A 19,913-nucleotide genomic window follows, 5' to 3' on the forward strand; every position below is an offset into this window, starting at 1 on the left:
TTTCGACGGTAATTTTATTAGGGCGTATAAGAGTTGACCAAAGCACGTTTTTTAAGCGCAGAATTATAAAAAGGTTACAATATAACAATGCTCGTGTTTTCAGTTCAGTATCATGGACTAGTCTGCATTTGAAACATTCAAATGGTAAAATCAAAGTAAAATCCCCAAAATATAGATGATAATTATATGTTACTTCCTTACGTACTTGTATTCAGGAAATTATTCTTTTGCAAGATTTGTGATATTTCGTTCTTGGAATATCCATTTATTGGTTACTTCCTTTATAACAAATCTTTCGAATATGGCTATGCTAATTTCTATATTAAAAAAGGGGGGTGGGTGAAGGGGAATTTGAACGTTCAATGCACACAATTCCATGCAGTTTGTTTTCTTATATAAACTGTTGCACGGTTTTCATTTTTTTTTCATCTCAAATATTGACAGTTAAAATCATTTCTATATTTATTTGCGTATACGCTCTGTGTTTTATCTCCAGTAACTTAACATTCTGACATTAAGAGCGGCTTTCAATGGATGCAATTTATCAGGGGTTGGGGGTATCCCTTTGTAGTTAGAAATCCTGGACTTTCCACACTATCAATATCTTCGTAAATAATATTCACCACACAAAGGAGTAAAATGTCTGTTTGATCTGAACTTGCTTTATTTAAAATCATAAACTCTGACATACATACATCTGATAACATCAATGATTAGATAATATTTGTATTTATTAAATAAAAGAATTGATGCTAACTATGACCAAGTTGTTGCAAATTATTGAACGCCTCCACCCATGTAATTGCAAAATGGTTGATTTTTTTTTTTTGAAAAATATTTTTTACGGGATGACTTATAAAAGTAAAGTTTGTCATCCATCGAAGGGTTGGTTATATGAGGTATATTTTGGCTCAGGTGTGAAATTACTGTTTGGTTTGGGTAGTTTTATAGGAGGTCTCGTATTTACAAACTTTAATCTGAATCTGTTAGAAGATACACCTGTTCGATGCAACACGATTTTACAATCGTCAATATTAGCATTATTTTTCAATAAATGATTAGTACTAAAATTAATGTCGCATTTCATTTACCTTTAGATAAATAAAATGTTTGTATTTCAGAAGGTAATTTGAGGTTATTTTGTCCGTTCTTTTGTTCCATAATGGGACTCTCACCTGATTTTTTTCAGTCAGGATTCAATACACAGATGACAAAACTGACAAATGACTGAGTGTTCCGGTTGACTTACGATGTTACAGGTGGGCTGGTCCCAAGGTTGAGAGGGCTGGACAATCTTTGATCGATGAACCGCGTCAAATAGAATCTTTAGATACATCGCTTATGAGGCTTGAATTATGTTGTAAACTACGAATGAAGTTTGATATTTTATGATACATTATTTTGACGATGACTCTTGTCATAAAATAACACTCGTTAAAAACTTTGTTTAAAATTCCAATAAATTGTTTAAATTAAAGGAAACGTTTTTACAAAAGAGACAGTTGGGACAAGTCATCCCTAGACAGCCACAGTCTCAATATTTACTAACCTGTTGTAATTCTTGTGGTTTTCTGACCATCCGGATCAGTGACGTTCACCGACCCGAGGTGCCACTCTTTAATTATTATGATGGATTTATCCACGGCTTACCGATATCATAATCCAAATATAAATATGATGGACTTTTATCATTCTTGTAAGAGTAAGTTAGAAGTTACACTTTAATGGGTTAATTGGTTAATTTATATATTCTTTATTATACTAAAACATGAAGAAAATACCCTAATATTGACAAATAGCATTGCTTAAAAACATTCATTTTGAATTAAAACATTTTAAAATTGGAAATTAATAAATAAACAATTATTTTTATTTTTTAAATTGAAATATTAACTTTAGCTTGTAATAATATTATAATCAAGAAAAAATGGAGGTATTTATTGGTTAAAAATATTGACGAAAGTAACAGGTTTAAAGAGCATAACACTGATGTACCTTTATATGTATATTAGTGAAATTGATGATTGATGCATCATGGTCTTTTAACTTCATGCATATTTGACGAAAGGTCCCGAGCAGCAACTGAACCTTAATACTTATCTCTACCTGGATTAACGATTGTTTTACCTCGAGGTGTAAAATTAACTTTTCCGGACTATCGCGCACAAAATTAGTTTGATATCGACATGAAAATGTACACACGACTTGTATACAGTTGGTAATAGTGCGGAACCTCTCTACCATCTTCCCTTACATCATGACATCCGAGCGGCGTGCAGTGGCCGGATCAAAGCACATGAACTAATATTATTGTAATCATTGAAATATATAAGAACAAGCATAATAAAAGTTTACACGCCATGATGCTCTGTCGATTAAAATACGAATTACTGCCAGACTCAAAACATAACTAAATAATTTAAGCCTCGGACAGTCTGTTAAAATATATCCCTGTATTTCTTTCCAAATTGTAAATTGAAAAAAGTGATAATTTATTCATTTGACATTAAGTGGATGGTCAGAAAAGTTCAAAGGAATATTTAAATCTATAAATCTATTGGCATACCCTGCTGGACAAAACATTATATCTCTGTGGGCTTCAAACATTAGCGGTCTGTAACAGGAGATTTTTTGTAAGTAGCCAAAATAGGTTTCAAATAACTAAAAAAGGATTTTTTATTTTTCATATAAGAATGGATATGTTTGAATCTTGAAGTCGTGAAATTTATCACACTCCTTGAACAACTTCTGTTGCCTATAAAAATTATATCTAAAGACGATATGTTTTCAACTTTATAGGTTCATCGAGTAGAATAATAAATAATATTATCATCATTTTTTTAATTATTCAATGTGACAGCATTATGAAGAAATGAGGACAAAGCCTGTTAAACACAGGGAATCGATTAACACATATTTTATTGGGTGTTTGATGATGTTTTTAATTGTGAAATTGGTAAGACTTACTAATTTGGTATATGATGAGTCAGATGAATGAACAAGGACATTGACAAGAAGAGAGTGGCATTCTTGGACCTGTTTGATTCATTCCAATCCTGAATTATATATACATATGAATAAGGACTATGTGCAAGTTTAAACAGTATATAAAAGTGAAGAAAGGTTAAATGTTCAAATTACAAATTCAGATTGTTAATAATGATGTCAAATTGAGAGATATATTTTTTACCGTCTCTTTGATAACAAGGATGATTATCTTCTGATCATAGCCAGCTGAATGTTGGTGTATAAAATAAAATTGACAAAATAACAATTAGAATTATCTTTGACATTTCGTCCGGAACGTGTGAGACAAAAATATATATAAGTGGAATTTATACTTGAAACAATCAGTTATTTGAGAACAATCTAATTATCTCATATTTAAAGTTTTGAATTGTTTTAAGGACTTCAAATTCAATTTAAGTTGGAAATGACTTTGCCTGATCACAACAGTGATCGGTGCGCTTGACTGGTCTCCGTTTCTAATGAATCTATAGACCGCATGGATTGCTCACTGAACCCTCACTTCAAAATAAACCTATTGCGTTGAAGGGTCGCTACAATAATAACAATAGTAGTGTTAAACAGGTACCCGGGTTTTGGTTCACACACATATCCCATAACAGAAGAGATATCGCAACCCTGACTATCGGACGGTTTATTAATTAGCGAACCATGCAAAACACGTGGCCGGGGGCATATGGACCACCCTCCCATCTAACTTACCAGCTTCCCCCTCGCCACACTTATGATGTATTCGCTGGTAATTACGATGCTTTTGCAGGTAAAATATTACAAAAAACATTTTATTGACATTTTTTTCAGCTTTGCATATACCAACTTTGTATTTCAGATTAGTGCTTGGAAAAATTACTTTTAATTTTCCAATAATATTTCATGTTTTTGATACACCTTGAATCAAACTAAACGTTTGTATCATTTCCATTTCAGTCCGTTTTGACTTGTGTTTTTGTTGTTGTTAAAATTTTCAAAAGTTTATCTGAACACAACCGCGAACTTCATAATTTATCCATGCCATATTTTAACTATAAATAACGATTTACTTTATATTATAGGTCATGGTGGAGTAAACCAACTCGGAGGAGTATTTGTAAATGGAAGACCATTACCTGATGTTGTGCGACAACGAATTGTTGAACTTGCTCACCAAGGAGTACGGCCCTGTGATATATCGCGGCAACTCAGGGTTTCTCATGGATGTGTCAGTAAAATTCTTGGCAGGTCAGTAGTCCATTTTTATGTTGTTTACAGGAGTAAAAGTTCCGTACCGTACCGAGTGATTTTTGGGGAAAGGGTAAAATGTAAATGATGGGAAATAACCACTTATCTACATAAGAAAATGCGTGTACCAAGGAAGGAATGTGACAGTTGTTATCCATTCGTTTGACGTGTTTGAGCTTTTGAGTTTTCCATTTGATTAGGAACTTTTCGTTTTGAATTTCCCTCGGAGTTCAGTCTTTCTTGATTTTACTTTTAAGCAGCTTCACCTATTTTAAATTTAGATTCAGTAATCCATATTTGAGTACCATACTTTTTTTTTATTATTAATTTTTGAAAACATTAATATTAATTATTTCATGAATCTCATTTTGAAAAGTTTGGCTTCATGATGTCAACCAAATTTGCATAAATCTATTACCGAGTTTGTTTAAAATATTTATTGCTAAGAAGAGTTCAGTCTTTCTGGATTTTACTTTTAAGCAGCTTCACCTATTTTAAGTTTAGATTCAGTAATCCATATTTGAGTACCATACTTTTTTTTTATTAATTTTTGAAAACATTAATATTAATTATTTCATGAATCTCATTTTAAAAAGTTCGGCTTCATAATGTCAACCAAATTTGCATAAATCTATTACCGAGTTTGTTAAAATATTTATTGCTAAAAAAAAATACATTTTAGGTTTTTACTCAATGATACTCATTTTAATAAGTCTTCTACAATTCAGTACATAAGTAAATTTAATAGGTTAGATGCTCTATTTAGATACATATATTTCAAATACATTAAAATAATTCACAGCGGATGTTGACAGTTTTATTAATACAATAAATAAAATGCCATAATAATATTTTATACCTGATAATAAAACGAAATAATATTTCTGTCTGTTAATTATTTTTATAAGTATCAATAGCATATGCAACAAACCAAGCTATTTATAGATTTACCTTGCGTCCATCTAAATAAAGTCTGAGACCAAAAACGAAACGTTAAAGCTAGTGAGACTGGACAATTATTTTTTAAAATTATAGATAAGATCACAAATTTTCAAACAAAAACTACGTTTGGATTTAAAATAAGATTATAGAAAATGTCAGCAAATAAAACTTGCACTTTACACTAAATACATTAATGAAAACTAAAATCAGATAATCTGTATTAAAAGAGATAATGTCTTTCCCAAACAACTGCATTTAATACATCCAGAAGTTGGATTTTATATTCTCCATGTTTATGTGTAAATTGGTACATAATACAAGATCAAATTAATGATTTTCTTTTTTTCCATCTTTATTGGTATCAAATATAACCAGTTAAAAATACAGTGTTATTGTTCAATATAATTTTGATTATATTTTTGTTCATTTAAGCAAATACAATAATATCAATACGTGACACTATTAAAATAACAGTAAATATTTAGTCTATTCATATCAAAGAGTCTATTATTATACGATGCTGTGCAACCGCCTAACGATAATTTTTTTCTATCTATCAATAGTGGTTCTGATTGTTTTGATTTAACATGTAAATTGGGTCCAAGTGTTTGCTTTAACGTCGATAACTGCATGGAAATATTTCTGTTATTGAACGGATCAGTGAGACATTCAATTGTACTAAATGGCCACTTTTGATATTGAAATTTTTCTCGAACTTATGAATATAATTACAGCATTACTGTTTGCTAGCTATTTTAAGTGTTTGATGTATTTTTATCAAAAACAGCAATTCCGGAAAGGTGGATAATAATGTTCCGATGGCACAATTTTCCAATCATTTGAATCAGAATAAAAGTTAAAGGATGTTAATTTTTTTCCATTTATAAATACCATCCTCGCAGTGATGGTATTTATTTCTTTTCCTTCCGATATTTTGATTTCCAAAACCGAAGTCCTAAATTAGAGGTGAATTATGAGCAGCCCAGTAACAAATTAAGCGGACAAAGGGATAATTACTGGATAGAGAGGGACATAGGCCCCATTCATAGAGAGACAGGTTTATGACCGATGTACTAAGGATTAACATGCGTTTAAATTGTTAGAAGAAAATAAAACATACTGATCACGGATAAGGACGCACTTTGTACCCCTTGCCCCAGTACCCTCTACCTCACAAGATAAGTTTTAATTTATCTTCACCAATTATATGAATTAACCGACCAATGCGTTATTCTTGATCGACGAAATGCAGTGTTGTTTTACAAATTCGACTGTTCAGCCCTAATCTCAAATCGCTATCTTCTTTCATTGATACATACACTGAATTAAGTTTGAATAAGACAAGAAAAGAGCGTTTTTCATGGCCATTGAAGAGCATCGAACTAGCTTCCTGAACTTAACACGTGCTTAATTATGCGCAACAATAGGAACATAAAGCACTACTGTTAAATGAATATTTTGGAAACATTTTACCTGAATAGACCTTGATAGCTAGAGTGGTATATTATATGGTCATCCTCATCTTCAGCAACTCGTGATGTATCCTCGACCGTCCTGCAGGTAAATAAAGGGAGGGACCAGAATTTTCATAAATGGTTAAAATCAATTATAACAATAGATCAAATTCAAGGATTGTTATTCCATTGTAATTTACCTTTTATGATTTTTGACGAAATAATTGGAAATTTATTGATTGATTTTTACCGATTAACATAATTACAATATGTTGTGAATTACTTATGTGATTCATTTTTAAATTGTAATAAATAAAATGGACGATGAGTTAAATAACACGAAGTAGATATTACACATTTTACATATTATAGACAAAGGCTCTTTACATAGATTTTAAAAACGAAAATTAAGGAAGTAAAAATAACTGAGGATAGTCTTTTAGTAATGACTGTTTATTTGATTATTTTCTTGGTATATTATGTAATTCTTTTTTAGACTGATATATTTTTATTTCAGATATTATGAAACAGGTTCTATTAAACCTGGTGTGATAGGAGGTTCAAAACCCAAAGTAGCTACACCCAAAGTAGTGGATGCCATAACTCGTTATAAACATGAAAACCCTACCATGTTTGCTTGGGAAATCAGGGACCGGCTACTGTCTGAAGGAGTCTGTACATCAGAAAATGTCCCAAGTGTTAGCTCAATCAATAGGTATGTATCAGTAGACCATACTTTGAATTTATTTTCCTTTTGTTTGTGTGAACTGTCAGTGGAGTTGACAGGTCTAGACACAACCTAATATTTTATTCCTAACTTGCAATGCCTATAAGAAATAGCTTTCAGGTTTTTTGGTGGTTTTGCTGTACTTTGTCATTTAAGGCAATGTATTACTGAACAAGTTAGTTGTACATTCAATATGTTGCCAATGCACTTTCCACACTTACTGTTTTGTGTTGTGTCTTCACACCTTGATTAATTTCTGATATCATGTTTATGTGTTTTTAGATTATATGATGAAACATTCCTTTGATGTGCAACGAATGATATAATTTCGGAACTGAATGTGTAAAATATAATTACCCCCTTCCCCAATATGTTCCACTAAAACTTTTCTATTTTACTGTTTTCAATAAGTAGCAAAAAATAAAGGAAACAGTAGTATACCGCTGTTCGAAATTCATAAATTGGTAAAAATAATCAGAGTTACAAACTAAAACTGAGGGAAAAACATCAAATATAAGAGGAGAAGTACGACACAAAAAGTGTCATGACATCACCTATAGTGTAAAACCAGAGCACTGGTCAACATAACTCCTTTCAAAGGGTCAAGCTTGGATTTTTTAAAATTTTTGTGGAATGTTTGGACACATTTTAGATAGGTATAACAAATACCGAATCCAAGGTAAATTCAAAAAGTGGAAAGTCCATAAGTTAGTGATTTTAAAGTAAAGAATAAGTGAACCTAGATGATATTTGTTAGATTTCCAGTATTGTGTTCTATTTGTCCACTCAACTGCTCCTGCAATATGCCAACTAGAAAGTTTATATTTTTGCCGAAAATATGAAGTATTCATGTTTTTGCTAAATATCCACTTTTTAACATGTTCAAGATAACCATATTATTTTGTTTCTATAAGTCTTTTATTCTGCGCACATTGTCAGTATGATTTTGGTTTCTCAATCATGATACTGTACCGGAATTTGGTCCAGAATAATGACTTTTTCTGTTAAAAAAACCCCACCCCATACAGGCATCACATTTGTCAAGCTTGTGCATATTTGTATTCTGTGTACAACGTTCTGTAGAAACACTTTATACATTTACTAGCTTGACAGAATGATTTTAATAAAAGGTTGAATAATTGATCAAAGACCACATTTATTAAAAGCAAAAGCAACACAGAATGTTTAATCCGTTTAAAAAAAGTAATTTTATTATTCGACTTAATTTTTTTCCTATTAACTTCATTTACATCTTTGAGTGTCAAAAAAGATCAAACAGTTTGCCTAGTGTCTGGTCAAAAGGTATTAAATGTAAATTACATTATTATCTCCATTTTCATTCTGGGAAAGAAAAAGACCAACCGTTTTTGACAAATGCTGAAGTCTCTTGGATCATTCCATATGGTTTTTGTACTGATTATTATATGAATAAAAACTCGTGTATGAGAAAAAACTCATAAATGAATAAAAACTCATCAAAAATACCATTATTGAAATTAATATAACCATTCTTGTTACGTGTTTAAAAGAATGAATTTGAAGCATCATAACAAAATTTGGATATTAAAATCTGTCATTAAACGTTTTCATTGAAGCTTACTTGGTTAAACATTTTATTATAATTGTTAAAACAGTTAAATAATGTACCTTTTATTTTTATATTCGAAAATACACACTACCATCGCTTCTGGTGATACCAAGATGACAATCTGCTGAATATTAAAATGTCGTCTGCTAATTTTAGCATTATGTATGACCTATATGAACTCTAATTTAGATATTGAAATATTCTACAAATTGTCGTATTTACATTTCTTGCACAAGAAAAAAAATTAACAAGTTATTCCAGCCTTATAGGTGTAGCCTGTTGTGTCAAGTTGATAGTCTTTAGATGTTTGCATACAAATTTACTATTGCAATGAAGCAGAACTTGTATTGAGAAGTTGCACCAGTTATACCGATCGTCTAGGGAATCTCGCGGAGACATTGCCTTTGAAATCAAAACTTCGGTCTGGAAATTATGTAGTTGATATTTGTAAAACACACGCGCTAGGTCGCGGGCATTTATTGTGTCATGAAGATTGCCTAACCTAACCGTTAACGAATAAAACAAACTCATTTTGTAAACATTCTAATTAGTAGTACACATTTAACGTAACAACAATCCAAACATCAAAGCAATCACAAATCGCTTAAGACCACCATGGTTAAAAAATTAGGAAGATGAAATAGAAAGTATATATCATAATATATATCCCACACTATGCTGTACTCAAGTAGTGTTCAGGTTCATGTGTATCTATACCTCCTATATATTGATACAAAAAATACTTCGGTGAGTCGATCAGTATATTCGTGTTTGGAAAACTAATAAAGTTTCTTTGAAATATAGACGTTAATAAAATATTGACAAAAAGTCATCAATGATCACTCTCTGAAATTTTGCTAACAGGATGATTATTAATAACAATAAATAAACTAAGAAAATGTTTTCATTAATATTTTTTTATCTTTTATATTGACGCTTCATTTTTATTCGTTTTGTTGGTTGATAGCATTTGTTTTTATCAGTTTTTGTGGACTTCCTTATTTTTAATTAACCTTGGAGTTTTAAGCTTACAAAAATGTGAATATATGTAGAAAATACCATTTACCAAGCACATACTATGTCTACTTTGAAGCTTAACGTAAAGCTTAAATGTCTTTTGATTTCCTTTCTGTACTTTTGAAGATATTGTGATTGATTGAGATATGATATGTTCTATACTTCTTTTCAGAATTTTTTATAAACTCATTCATATTTTCAATAATCTGTCAACCATCTGGCCCTAAATGCACTCACATCTAACCCTCATCCTCTGTTGTAATGAAAGGTAAAGGATAAAAGAAAGATTCTTAATTTCAGTTTTGTTAACGTTGATTTCTCCCCCATCATTCACTGACAGTTTAATTTGCCAGTAATGGAACGATATCAACAAACCATGGAGCGAGGCCATTACGCCATTTGTCGTCATTATAGCTAAGGCAAATTTTCATTACAGTTTTATTATTTCAACTCTCTATTATGAGAGAATTTGTCAATTTTGCTGCTTCGTTTGTCACATATTAAAGCTATACACAGAGCAAATGGCAAAGGACTGTGCCACAATTATAAGTCAGCCAGGCGGAAGTGTACCACATAAATGCATTTTACTGACTGATTTTGACGTTGACCTTACAGCTGTCATCAATTCAGCCTCTGTCTTCTTAGTTTGGCCAGAGTTACATTAAATGAGATTTAGATGAAATCTTAAGTTAATACTCATTTTTCTTATCAATTAATAATATCTTTATAAAACAAATATTTAAAATTTTAATATGAATCTTTATAGAACTCGTCTAGTTTTATTTTTCATACTTGGAACGTCAGGTTTTCCAAACATTTTGTGTATTTCTAAAATTCTTTCAGTATACTTAAAAATGTCAAAGAATGAATAATACTGAATTTTCGTTTACTTAATATTATATAAATCATAATTTTGTACTTCAATATATTTTCTGTGTCATTCATAAAAAAATAAAAATAAAAATTTAAGCACCAGCTGGTGAAAAAAAAATGTATTGTTCTGTTGCAATAGTTATTTATGGCAAAATAGGGCTGTTCGCACATGGAAACTTATAATACCGATGTTACGTAAGAAAAAGAAACACGGTATACTCCTATAGAGTTAAAAGTTTCGGCAACCGGTGATGATGATCAAATAGACACGAAAATTAAGTATTTTGCTTGTTTTATAAGTCAATAAGTCTAAGTATCAATAAAGCACGTGTATGACATTGCCTTCATTAAATTTGAATGCAGATTTACCCCCCATTAATGCCTGGTCATGTTGCTGTCTCCCATGGGGAAACATTCTGTAAGAGATATATAATTAATAATGCAGCAAAATTGTTTCAATATAATGTTAGTACAAACTTTGTTTTGTTTCATTGACAGCAGTATAAAATTTTAATCGAAGTTATTAATTATTATAGTGATAATTTGTGTTATGAGTAAGCATATTGCATAAACAACATTTATCGAGGGCATTACGCTTTATTTTGCATTATGTTATAAAGCTTGATAATGTTTCGAAAAAAATTATTATAATTTCGGGTGGACATTTCTGTTGATTTTGCATTATAGCTTGTAACCAAATTATAAGAAAATGTGTTTCTTATACACTCTGAAAAATGTTAGTTCGCCTTTTACATTGAAGTTCTTGCATTGTACAAAATTTATAACTATATGATTATTTATTATTGAAATATATAATTATCAAGTCAGCCTCCATAGAAAATAACTTCAAAATTGGTGTACCTATTGTATGGCATGAATAGCAGTGCAATAGACACTGTAACTGACATCTTGCCCTCGAATTGGGATGTGATTATTGTGTTGTCAGTGTAGAAGGGAAATAAAAAGGTATAATTGCTTGTAAATTTGAAACTGTTTCGAGGTTGCTTGCGTGCCTAATCACCATTACGACTGCAAAATGAAAATACAGTATAGGTTACACTTAGTATTGAATTTTTATGAAGAATCATTGGGTACATCGATTAGAAAAAACCGGGTGTGTTGTGATTTGAGCTGGGGGTGAAACGGGTGCACTAAGTTGTTTGGTACTGATGGTGTGCATCCAAGTGGATGAGATCATATGACAAACCACACACTATTATACCAATACAAATTATACAGTTGAATTGGTCTATATCATCGTTCTTACAACTTTATTTCAGCATATCCTCTTCAGTTCAAGTATATTTCGTGCTTACTCGAATTTGTTTGAATAGGTCGATTCGGTTGCGTATATAAAACAATGCAAGATAGTCTTTAGAATAGAATTGCTCTTTCGTTTAATATCTGCGTTGTTAGCAGTCTTATACCTTTTTATGTAAGAGTAACAACAGAATGTGCCTCTTAAATATTTTTACATATTTTCATTCCGAACAGTATATTAGAAATTATTTCGATAGTTTGTATGAAGATTTTCTGTAAACTAGAAACAAAGGTTTATAAAACTTGGCAATCAGTTTTAATTAGTAGTTTTAGAACAATAAGCCTCATGCTAAAACAAAAGAAGGACATAGTTTAATACCACATGGGAACTTTTCATTGTGCCTTTCCTTAAGATCATATGTCTTCGTTGGAGAGTGTCAGTAAATTTACAAAAAAGATTCGATTGTCATAGGTCAACTGTCGTTTTGTACTATTGTCAAAAGAAAACCATTTAGTTTTTAAAGTATAGATAAGATTAATTTATCGTTTTCTTCTTAAATGTTTTGACAAAATACAAAACCTTCTTAGTTTTTCACCTTGGTGTAGAAAACAAAAGTGTTGGTTTTTGAAACCGAATCTTTGACTCAGCATAACTTGCACGTATTTTGCATTTTTGTCTTTGAACCTTTAAAATTGTGTGAAATAGAGTTGATTAAATCGATTATGATAAAAATCAAGTTTGTTAAATACTTAAACAGTAAAAGCCATTATGTGAAACTAACACTTCCAATTTCTTATAATTTTAAACTGCCACACATTCAAACTATTGTTAAAATAAATTATAAGATTAACAATAAAACATAAGTAGATATTATCATTTTTAAAACATGGTATAATGCATTGGGTTTAAAAACAACATTCATTTATAAATTATAAACAATAATATATATTTGTTTGTATTTATCAATTAAATATTTGTGAGTTTTGTCGCAAGTTCTGCTTCAATTTCATAACTTGTAATTAATTTCTACACATGTCAAAATGAATTTGTAATTTCTGTTTTTTGACAAAAATAGCGATAATAGTTATTTTTCTGAGTAGGCCATGATTTTATAGTAATTGAAACATTGACTGGTTTTGAATCATGAATGGTTTCTTCATTTGTGGTATCGTCTCTTGTTTTACACTGGGGAGAATTTCCGTTCTGCATCATTTTAAACACGTAAAAGAGACGTTTTCTGATTTATTACCCACGGATTTGAACAAAAACTCATATTTTATCGAATAATAGGAATATAACGTAATGTTATCACTGTTCTTAGATATGCCCGTCTTTCATCCTCTTTCACCAATCTGAAAGAAAAGATAAGAATGTTACGACATACTGAAGGGCACCAGACAGTGTTCTGTATGCGTCAATCTCTTGTGAATACAACATGGTGGTTCTTTAATATTGAATCCATTCATACCAACGTTATTGACTGGAAAGTCTAAAAGAAAATAGAATTCTGATAATTGCAATATTTCTTTTTTGATATATTTAGTTGGTTTAAAATATAGTCCTTCACATAGAAAACTCTAACTGTGATGACAATTGTTGCAAATAGATACATACATATCTTAGACGTATTAACAGTTGTTGTCCATTCGTTTGATGTGGTTTTATCATTTGTTTTGCGATTTGATTAGGGACTTTCCGTTTTGAATTTTCCTCAGAGTTCAGTATTTTAGTGATTTTAGTTTTTAGTCGTTGGCTCCAACAATGTATAAACAGCATTGGTATGGGATCAACTATACTGTACAATTTGTTTTAAAGTTTATCTTATTTGGTATATTGAAATTCAGCTTTGTCCTTACTATCTGTCGTTAGCCATCTAATTAAAAAAAAAATTGAAAAGATTTTTTTAATCATGTTAAATTAACAAACTTTTCATTCGTTCTAGGATTGTTCGAAATCGTGCTGCCGATAGTAATCGATCTATAGACCAAAAGAGTCCACCGTTACCAAATGAAGCACATAGCCCATCAATGCCACATTCAAATTCCCCTAACGGAGATGCCATGCAAAGAGGAGGAACCTACTCAATAACAGGAATACTTGGAATCCCACACCAACCACCTCAGAATATGACAGACCCAAATGCCATCAAAAGGAAAAGGGAAGAACAACAAGGTAAGTTAACATATGATAGTTGCTTACCATTCGCTTAATATTGTTATAGTTGATGTGTTTCCCTCGATTTTAGTTTGCAATCCGGATTTGTTTTCTCTAAATCGATTTATGACTTTTTAATAGCGGTAAACTGCTGTTGCCTTCATTGGAGCTTTTGATTTTGCCGTTTGACAAAAGACTTTTTGTAGTTTGAATTTTCCTTGGAGTTCGGCATTTTGGCCATGAATCCTTAGGATGTGATTGAATTTAATATAGACAAAGAAGATATATTTTTGGGCTATTATTTTCTGTTATAAACAAAACTTATAAGGCGTTTCGAAGTATTTAGTTTTCTGGTAATTCATTTTAATGTTTATGGGGAAATAAATTCCATTGGGTATGACTAGTTTGTGAATAATGTCTGGGCAAGCAAAATCGTGTGAGAACGAAAACAAAACAAAAAATAACAGAAAAAGAACAGGTTATCAGTTTAGTTTTTTTTCCTAAGACAAGATGGGAATCAGTTTCTATATAACAACATGTCCAGATGAAAGAGATAGGAAATTGCAAGAAAAGAAACGCCTCCCTCAGAGATATCAGATAGTTTGTCCAAAACAATACCTGCAATCAATTGAATAAAGACCATACCATAGTTTTGTTGATTTGTTTGCCATCACGCTACAGTTATCAGACGATCTCCGAGGACAAATCTTACGCTTAGTCGGAGGGCATTGTTTCTATTAGAACAGCATTGTGAATTTAAACTCGTATGTCACTGCTATAAAATAAATTAATCATCAAAAGGTTTTGCTTGTAACAAAGGCATGCCGGGTAGCTATGGTCCCAGTTAGGTTGATGAAGTCAGATGCTATCTTTCCTGGATACCTGAAAATCATCTATTGAAGAATTAATTGATTTTTAAATAATTCATAAACAGGTTGCAAGTTGTTTGTGACAAATAATATTAACAAAGATAGCAAAAAAAAAATGTTGATGCTTAATTTACAAATTTGTAATGACAAGGTATATTAGTTATCCGTTAATTCCAATATGATAGGAATATGAAGCCTCTTTTCAATGATAAAATCAGCAATTAAGGAAATGTGTTTTAGTTTTAATCCGAACAAATCAAAACTGAATTCAAAAATATTCCTTAAAGATTTGAAATTTTTCAATTAACTTTCAATGCTTAAAAGTACTTTTGATTGTAAAAAAAAACAATTATACACCCGTTCGGTAGATTTGCCACCTGGATTTTAAAAATGAAATGACTGGTTTGAATAAATTTTAATGTGCTTTAACTATGTTTTCATCTTATAAATAACAAAAACCTAAAGTACAATGAAATAGAAATAGAATATAGTGTAATATTTTAAAACAAATGATTTATTTATCCTATAGTTAACATATCATGTTATTAGATATAATACATTGTATTTATTATCCAGTAATTTTGGCATTGAATGCCATTTATTTTTGATTGAAATCGGAAGACATCAACCCAAACTGTTAATTCAATGTTTTGAAAGCATAGCCATCCTTTAATGAATCAATCGATCAAGCTGAACAACTTATGCATTCTTGTGTAATGGACCCACATTTATACGTCTCTTTCACCGTTTTTTCATCACTTTCTTTATAAAGTAACCAGCCATTCATCTGTAAGACTCTTTTGTCAAATAGAATGCAAGTCATTTGGCTGATAATGTATAAAATTTTACAGCTACGTTGTGTTAACAAGCAAATAAATATATACAAATCAATGATGTGAAAATCTACAACTCATCTTATTTTATTGACTTCATTAGAAGGCGTAAACTTCTTTAGTAAACTATAACAAATTTGTGCAACATTTGGAAAAAAATAAATGTGAAAAGGATCAAGGCTCGTTAGGTTTTAGAGTTGTATTTGCAAATAAGAAAAATTAAAGCCCACACATAAATAGAAAGATGGTTCATATTAGAATAAAGTTGGTTATTTTTCATTAATAATGTAAAGTAGATACCAGTACAACCTTTCTTTATCGTGAAGAAACCCAATTCGGTTCTTGAAGACGTCTTGATATATTTAAATTGTGTCTATCGGTAGCTGCCTCGTGGGTGTTGACTGGCATCTACTTTTATAAATACTTTTTGCATTAAGTAAATTTGAATAAGTTATTCAAGAAAAACGGGGACAGATATGATATGATACAAATTGTCTTGTTAAAAATTGGAGATAATATATAATGTCCCTGCACATAAACATTTTAATATGATAACAATTAAACAGATTAAAAACAGAAGATACATTAAAAACTATCACAGTTAGACATCAATGAGAATTAAAATAATGAATAAAAAAAAAGTCTTCTAAACATGTATTTTTTGTACTTATGTTTTGGGGTAAATTTTTATTTAAATGATAAATCATTTTACCAAGGAATGCAGTTTATTTATTTGTAAAAAACAAAATTGAGTGCCTGCTTTGGAATTTTCTCTTTGGCAAAGACATTGTCTGTCGATGCAAGAAATATGATGACAAAAATACGAAATGACAAGTATGAATAATTGTGTAAACCTTACAAAGAACATAACAATAAATTAAGACGGTTTGTGTAGCATGTAAAGAAGCAGTCACTCAGTGGTAATTCAATCATTATAATGTAGTTACTATTATAAATTATCATGGAAGCAACTAATTCTCTAACTCAGATTGCTTTGAACATATACACTTCCAGACTGGCTTCATTAAGACCTTTATATGTTGTTTTATTAACTTCTTTCCATTGCAGTAACAAGATTTGTCTCTTTTTCTTGTCGTTAAAAAGGAACAACTCTTGATTGTGTCAGTGACTTAATGCGAATCACTTCCGGTAATCTGGTGTTCATTTCGTGTGTTAGCGATTGCAGGATGTTTTTGGCAATTTTCTATTATGATGCATCGATAATCCTCTGGTCTTATTATTGGAAACACGAATTGAAGAGGAAATTAGAAGCAATTGAAAAAATCAAAAACAACTTAATAAGGCAATCAAATGGTTATTCTAATAACTATATTTTAGGATTGGAATGTCATTTGTAATCCTAAATCTCTGTGCACTAGGAATTTGTCATGTTTGACGTTTTGCAAAGTTAAAAGAAACAAAAAGATATAAGTTTTGATTGATATGTCCTTAAGTAACCCCATTGATCTTGGTAACGTTGGCCAGTTTTTGATTTTCTGTGTCGGCTGTTATTTGCGTTTGTATTCTTTTTGCTGTTTGGAACATGCATTGGGTTCTTTCTCTGTATATTTGCATTATTACTTTTGCATGTTTTAATTGTTTCAAATTTAAATTATTGTTCATTTCTTATTACTTGCCTTGTTTATGCGATAGGCTTAGCTCACTCCATGATGTTTAGTTAAGGCAATTCCCTTATTTTTTTAACTTGATTTTTATGTTAAAAATGGGTTAACGAGTAAAGAACATTAGCGTTCTACTGTTGACTCTTCTTTATACTATCTTTTCATAACCATAACTAGATGATCAAGTCATTAATTAAAATAATGCACATAAGGAATAAGTTATGTCTGTTTATTGTGTTTACTCATTTAGATTTGGGCATCATAAATAAATGGTAACTATTTGATAATTTATCTTGTAGTCAATGGACAGCACGAAATAAAAACAGAACCACCAACTGATAATAACCTTGATGTAAGTAGAATATTCGAACATTTAAATCTTATTTTGATGAATTCTATATATATATGTTACTTGACTGATCGGATGTTTTCTCCTTTCCCCTTCTTTAAATTTATTAAATAAATGAGCAATCTTTCATCTTATTTTATTTTTCCTCGCACGAAAGGAAATCTATAAAATACAGCAGATTTATTTATGAATGTATTTTCTTTCGAATGATAATTTATTTAACTAAATTAATATTTTGTTTTATTCTAGTATTATGTTTTATCTCCTCAGATGTGGTATGCAACAGCCCGTCCTCCATTAAAAATTGCCAGACCCGAAAATGGCAACTTGGATGCACCCCAAATTCTGATGAATGCAGCAAATGCACAATTATTTAACACAGCCGTCACAATTCACCCTCCTTCATACAACGTCAACGCTCAATTCATTACTACGACCACTGCTGGTGGAGAGATGAAATTATCAGAATATAGCATGCCTTCACCTGCCACAGCAAACGTTACACAATCGGAGTCACAAGTTCAAGGTCAACCTGCTAACTACGTTACATCATTAGGTATGCTTACTAAAATAAATGGTCAAGGTTCCGTGTATTGTTATTTACTAATACTAAAGATATTATGTGGGAATGTATATGTAGTTAACAGCAAAACGTTTCAATTTATTTTCTTTTTTTAAATATTTTATTCTTTTTATTACCTTAATAAAACGTGGGAATGCTTTACTTTGAATTTTTACATTGAAATATATTTTTTTATTTTCTATTATTTTTTTTGAAAGATGTTTAGGGCTTTTTTTTATTGCATGGAATTTAGAATAGAATTTTGTTTCCTTTTCGAGGGCCAACCATGTCCGAAAGTTCATCACTTGAGATGAAACCCATAGTTGTCACTGTTAGGTCAGATGGCATTCTGCAGACGGTTCAAACAACATCGGTTGAATACGAAGGTACATCTGCTTTCTAAATTCACTTTTTGAAAAGGTGTTCCTTTCTTCCTTTTAATGTTTGTATGTCTCTAGTAGCAGTGCTATTTTCTTTCTTGTAGTTCTTTTAATGTACCACTCTTAAAGAAAACGAGAATATTATTTGTAATTAACAAAGTCCTATCATTTGATAAAAATTGAGTGATTTTGTATGAGCCAGCTTATCTTGTCTTGTACGCGTAATTTTTCACCGATAAAAGCAGAGTTTTCCGGTATCTTGAGATAAGGATGAAAATTGATTGAACAATGCTCCAGTGAATTTCACAAAGTTCTTTTGATACCTGACATATTCGTTGTTTGCCTCAGCATAAGCTTTCTTGATAGCAGTTGATAATGATTTGTCAAACACTAGTAGGAAAACAATTTAATTATGGATTCTCTTCAATTTAATTGTTTATGGCTTATGAGAAAAACACTTTTTCATTAATTAATCAATAGACTTTCTTTTGATTGCTGAATGTATGAAGAATTACATTTTAATTATAGTTTGAAAGACAAATGAAATATTTAGCTACAAATATGTTTAAGAGTCTGAAATAACATTTTTGCGGGAATTTATATTTAAATGTAGATAGATATATTGACCTTTTGCATTTTGTTCTGTCCTGCTTAATCTAATTTGTTGCCAGCTGTTGTATATTGTTTGTTTTCCTCTGCATGTTGTCGTTTTCCCATTTTCAGCGAACAACAATAACAATAGTAACAACACTACACCTCCCCCTAAGCCTGGTACACCTTCAAGCAATGAGGGAAACAACCTGACTGAACTCAAACCCGTTCAACCCACACCCCAGTCTTATACGCCGTTGCCATCGTTTACCGGACAGTTTTCAAGTAAGCATGACTTTTTATTTATTTGTTAATATTTTTATCTTTATATTTATACATACTTCATTGTAGTTTCGTGTACAATATAGAATTTTAGATAAGTTTAGATGATATCGTCGGTTTTAATTTTTAGATTTAGATTATTCTAGCTTTTGCTTATATGATCA

The 19,913-nt window shown here is 30.7% G+C and overlaps 1 protein-coding gene across 50 annotated transcripts in view; it reads left to right on the forward strand.

Moving 5' to 3' along the window:
• Window positions 1-19,913, forward strand: part of LOC139488479 (paired box protein Pax-5-like) — an 82,644-nt gene that overhangs the window by 54,908 nt on the left and 7,823 nt on the right. For 18 of the 50 annotated variants that reach the window (XM_071274108.1, XM_071274106.1, XM_071274114.1 and 15 more), the window contains 7 exons: window positions 4,080-4,245; window positions 7,159-7,356; window positions 14,050-14,279; window positions 17,885-17,937; window positions 18,205-18,490; window positions 18,775-18,882; window positions 19,600-19,752. In XM_071274108.1, the coding sequence (XP_071130209.1) occupies window positions 4,080-4,245; window positions 7,159-7,356; window positions 14,050-14,279; window positions 17,885-17,937; window positions 18,205-18,490; window positions 18,775-18,882; window positions 19,600-19,752 (1,194 nt within the window). Of the gene's footprint in view, window positions 1-1,242; window positions 1,703-2,691; window positions 3,788-4,079; window positions 4,246-7,158; window positions 7,357-14,049; window positions 14,280-17,884; window positions 17,938-18,204; window positions 18,491-18,774; window positions 18,883-19,599; window positions 19,753-19,913 lie in introns of those variants that run through there. The other 32 variants (XM_071274142.1, XM_071274116.1, XM_071274118.1 and 29 more) reach the window with 9 other exon arrangements.

This window comes from Mytilus edulis, chromosome 9 (genome assembly GCF_963676685.1).
Source record: "Mytilus edulis chromosome 9, xbMytEdul2.2, whole genome shotgun sequence".
Classification (NCBI taxonomy): domain Eukaryota; kingdom Metazoa; phylum Mollusca; class Bivalvia; order Mytilida; family Mytilidae; genus Mytilus; species Mytilus edulis.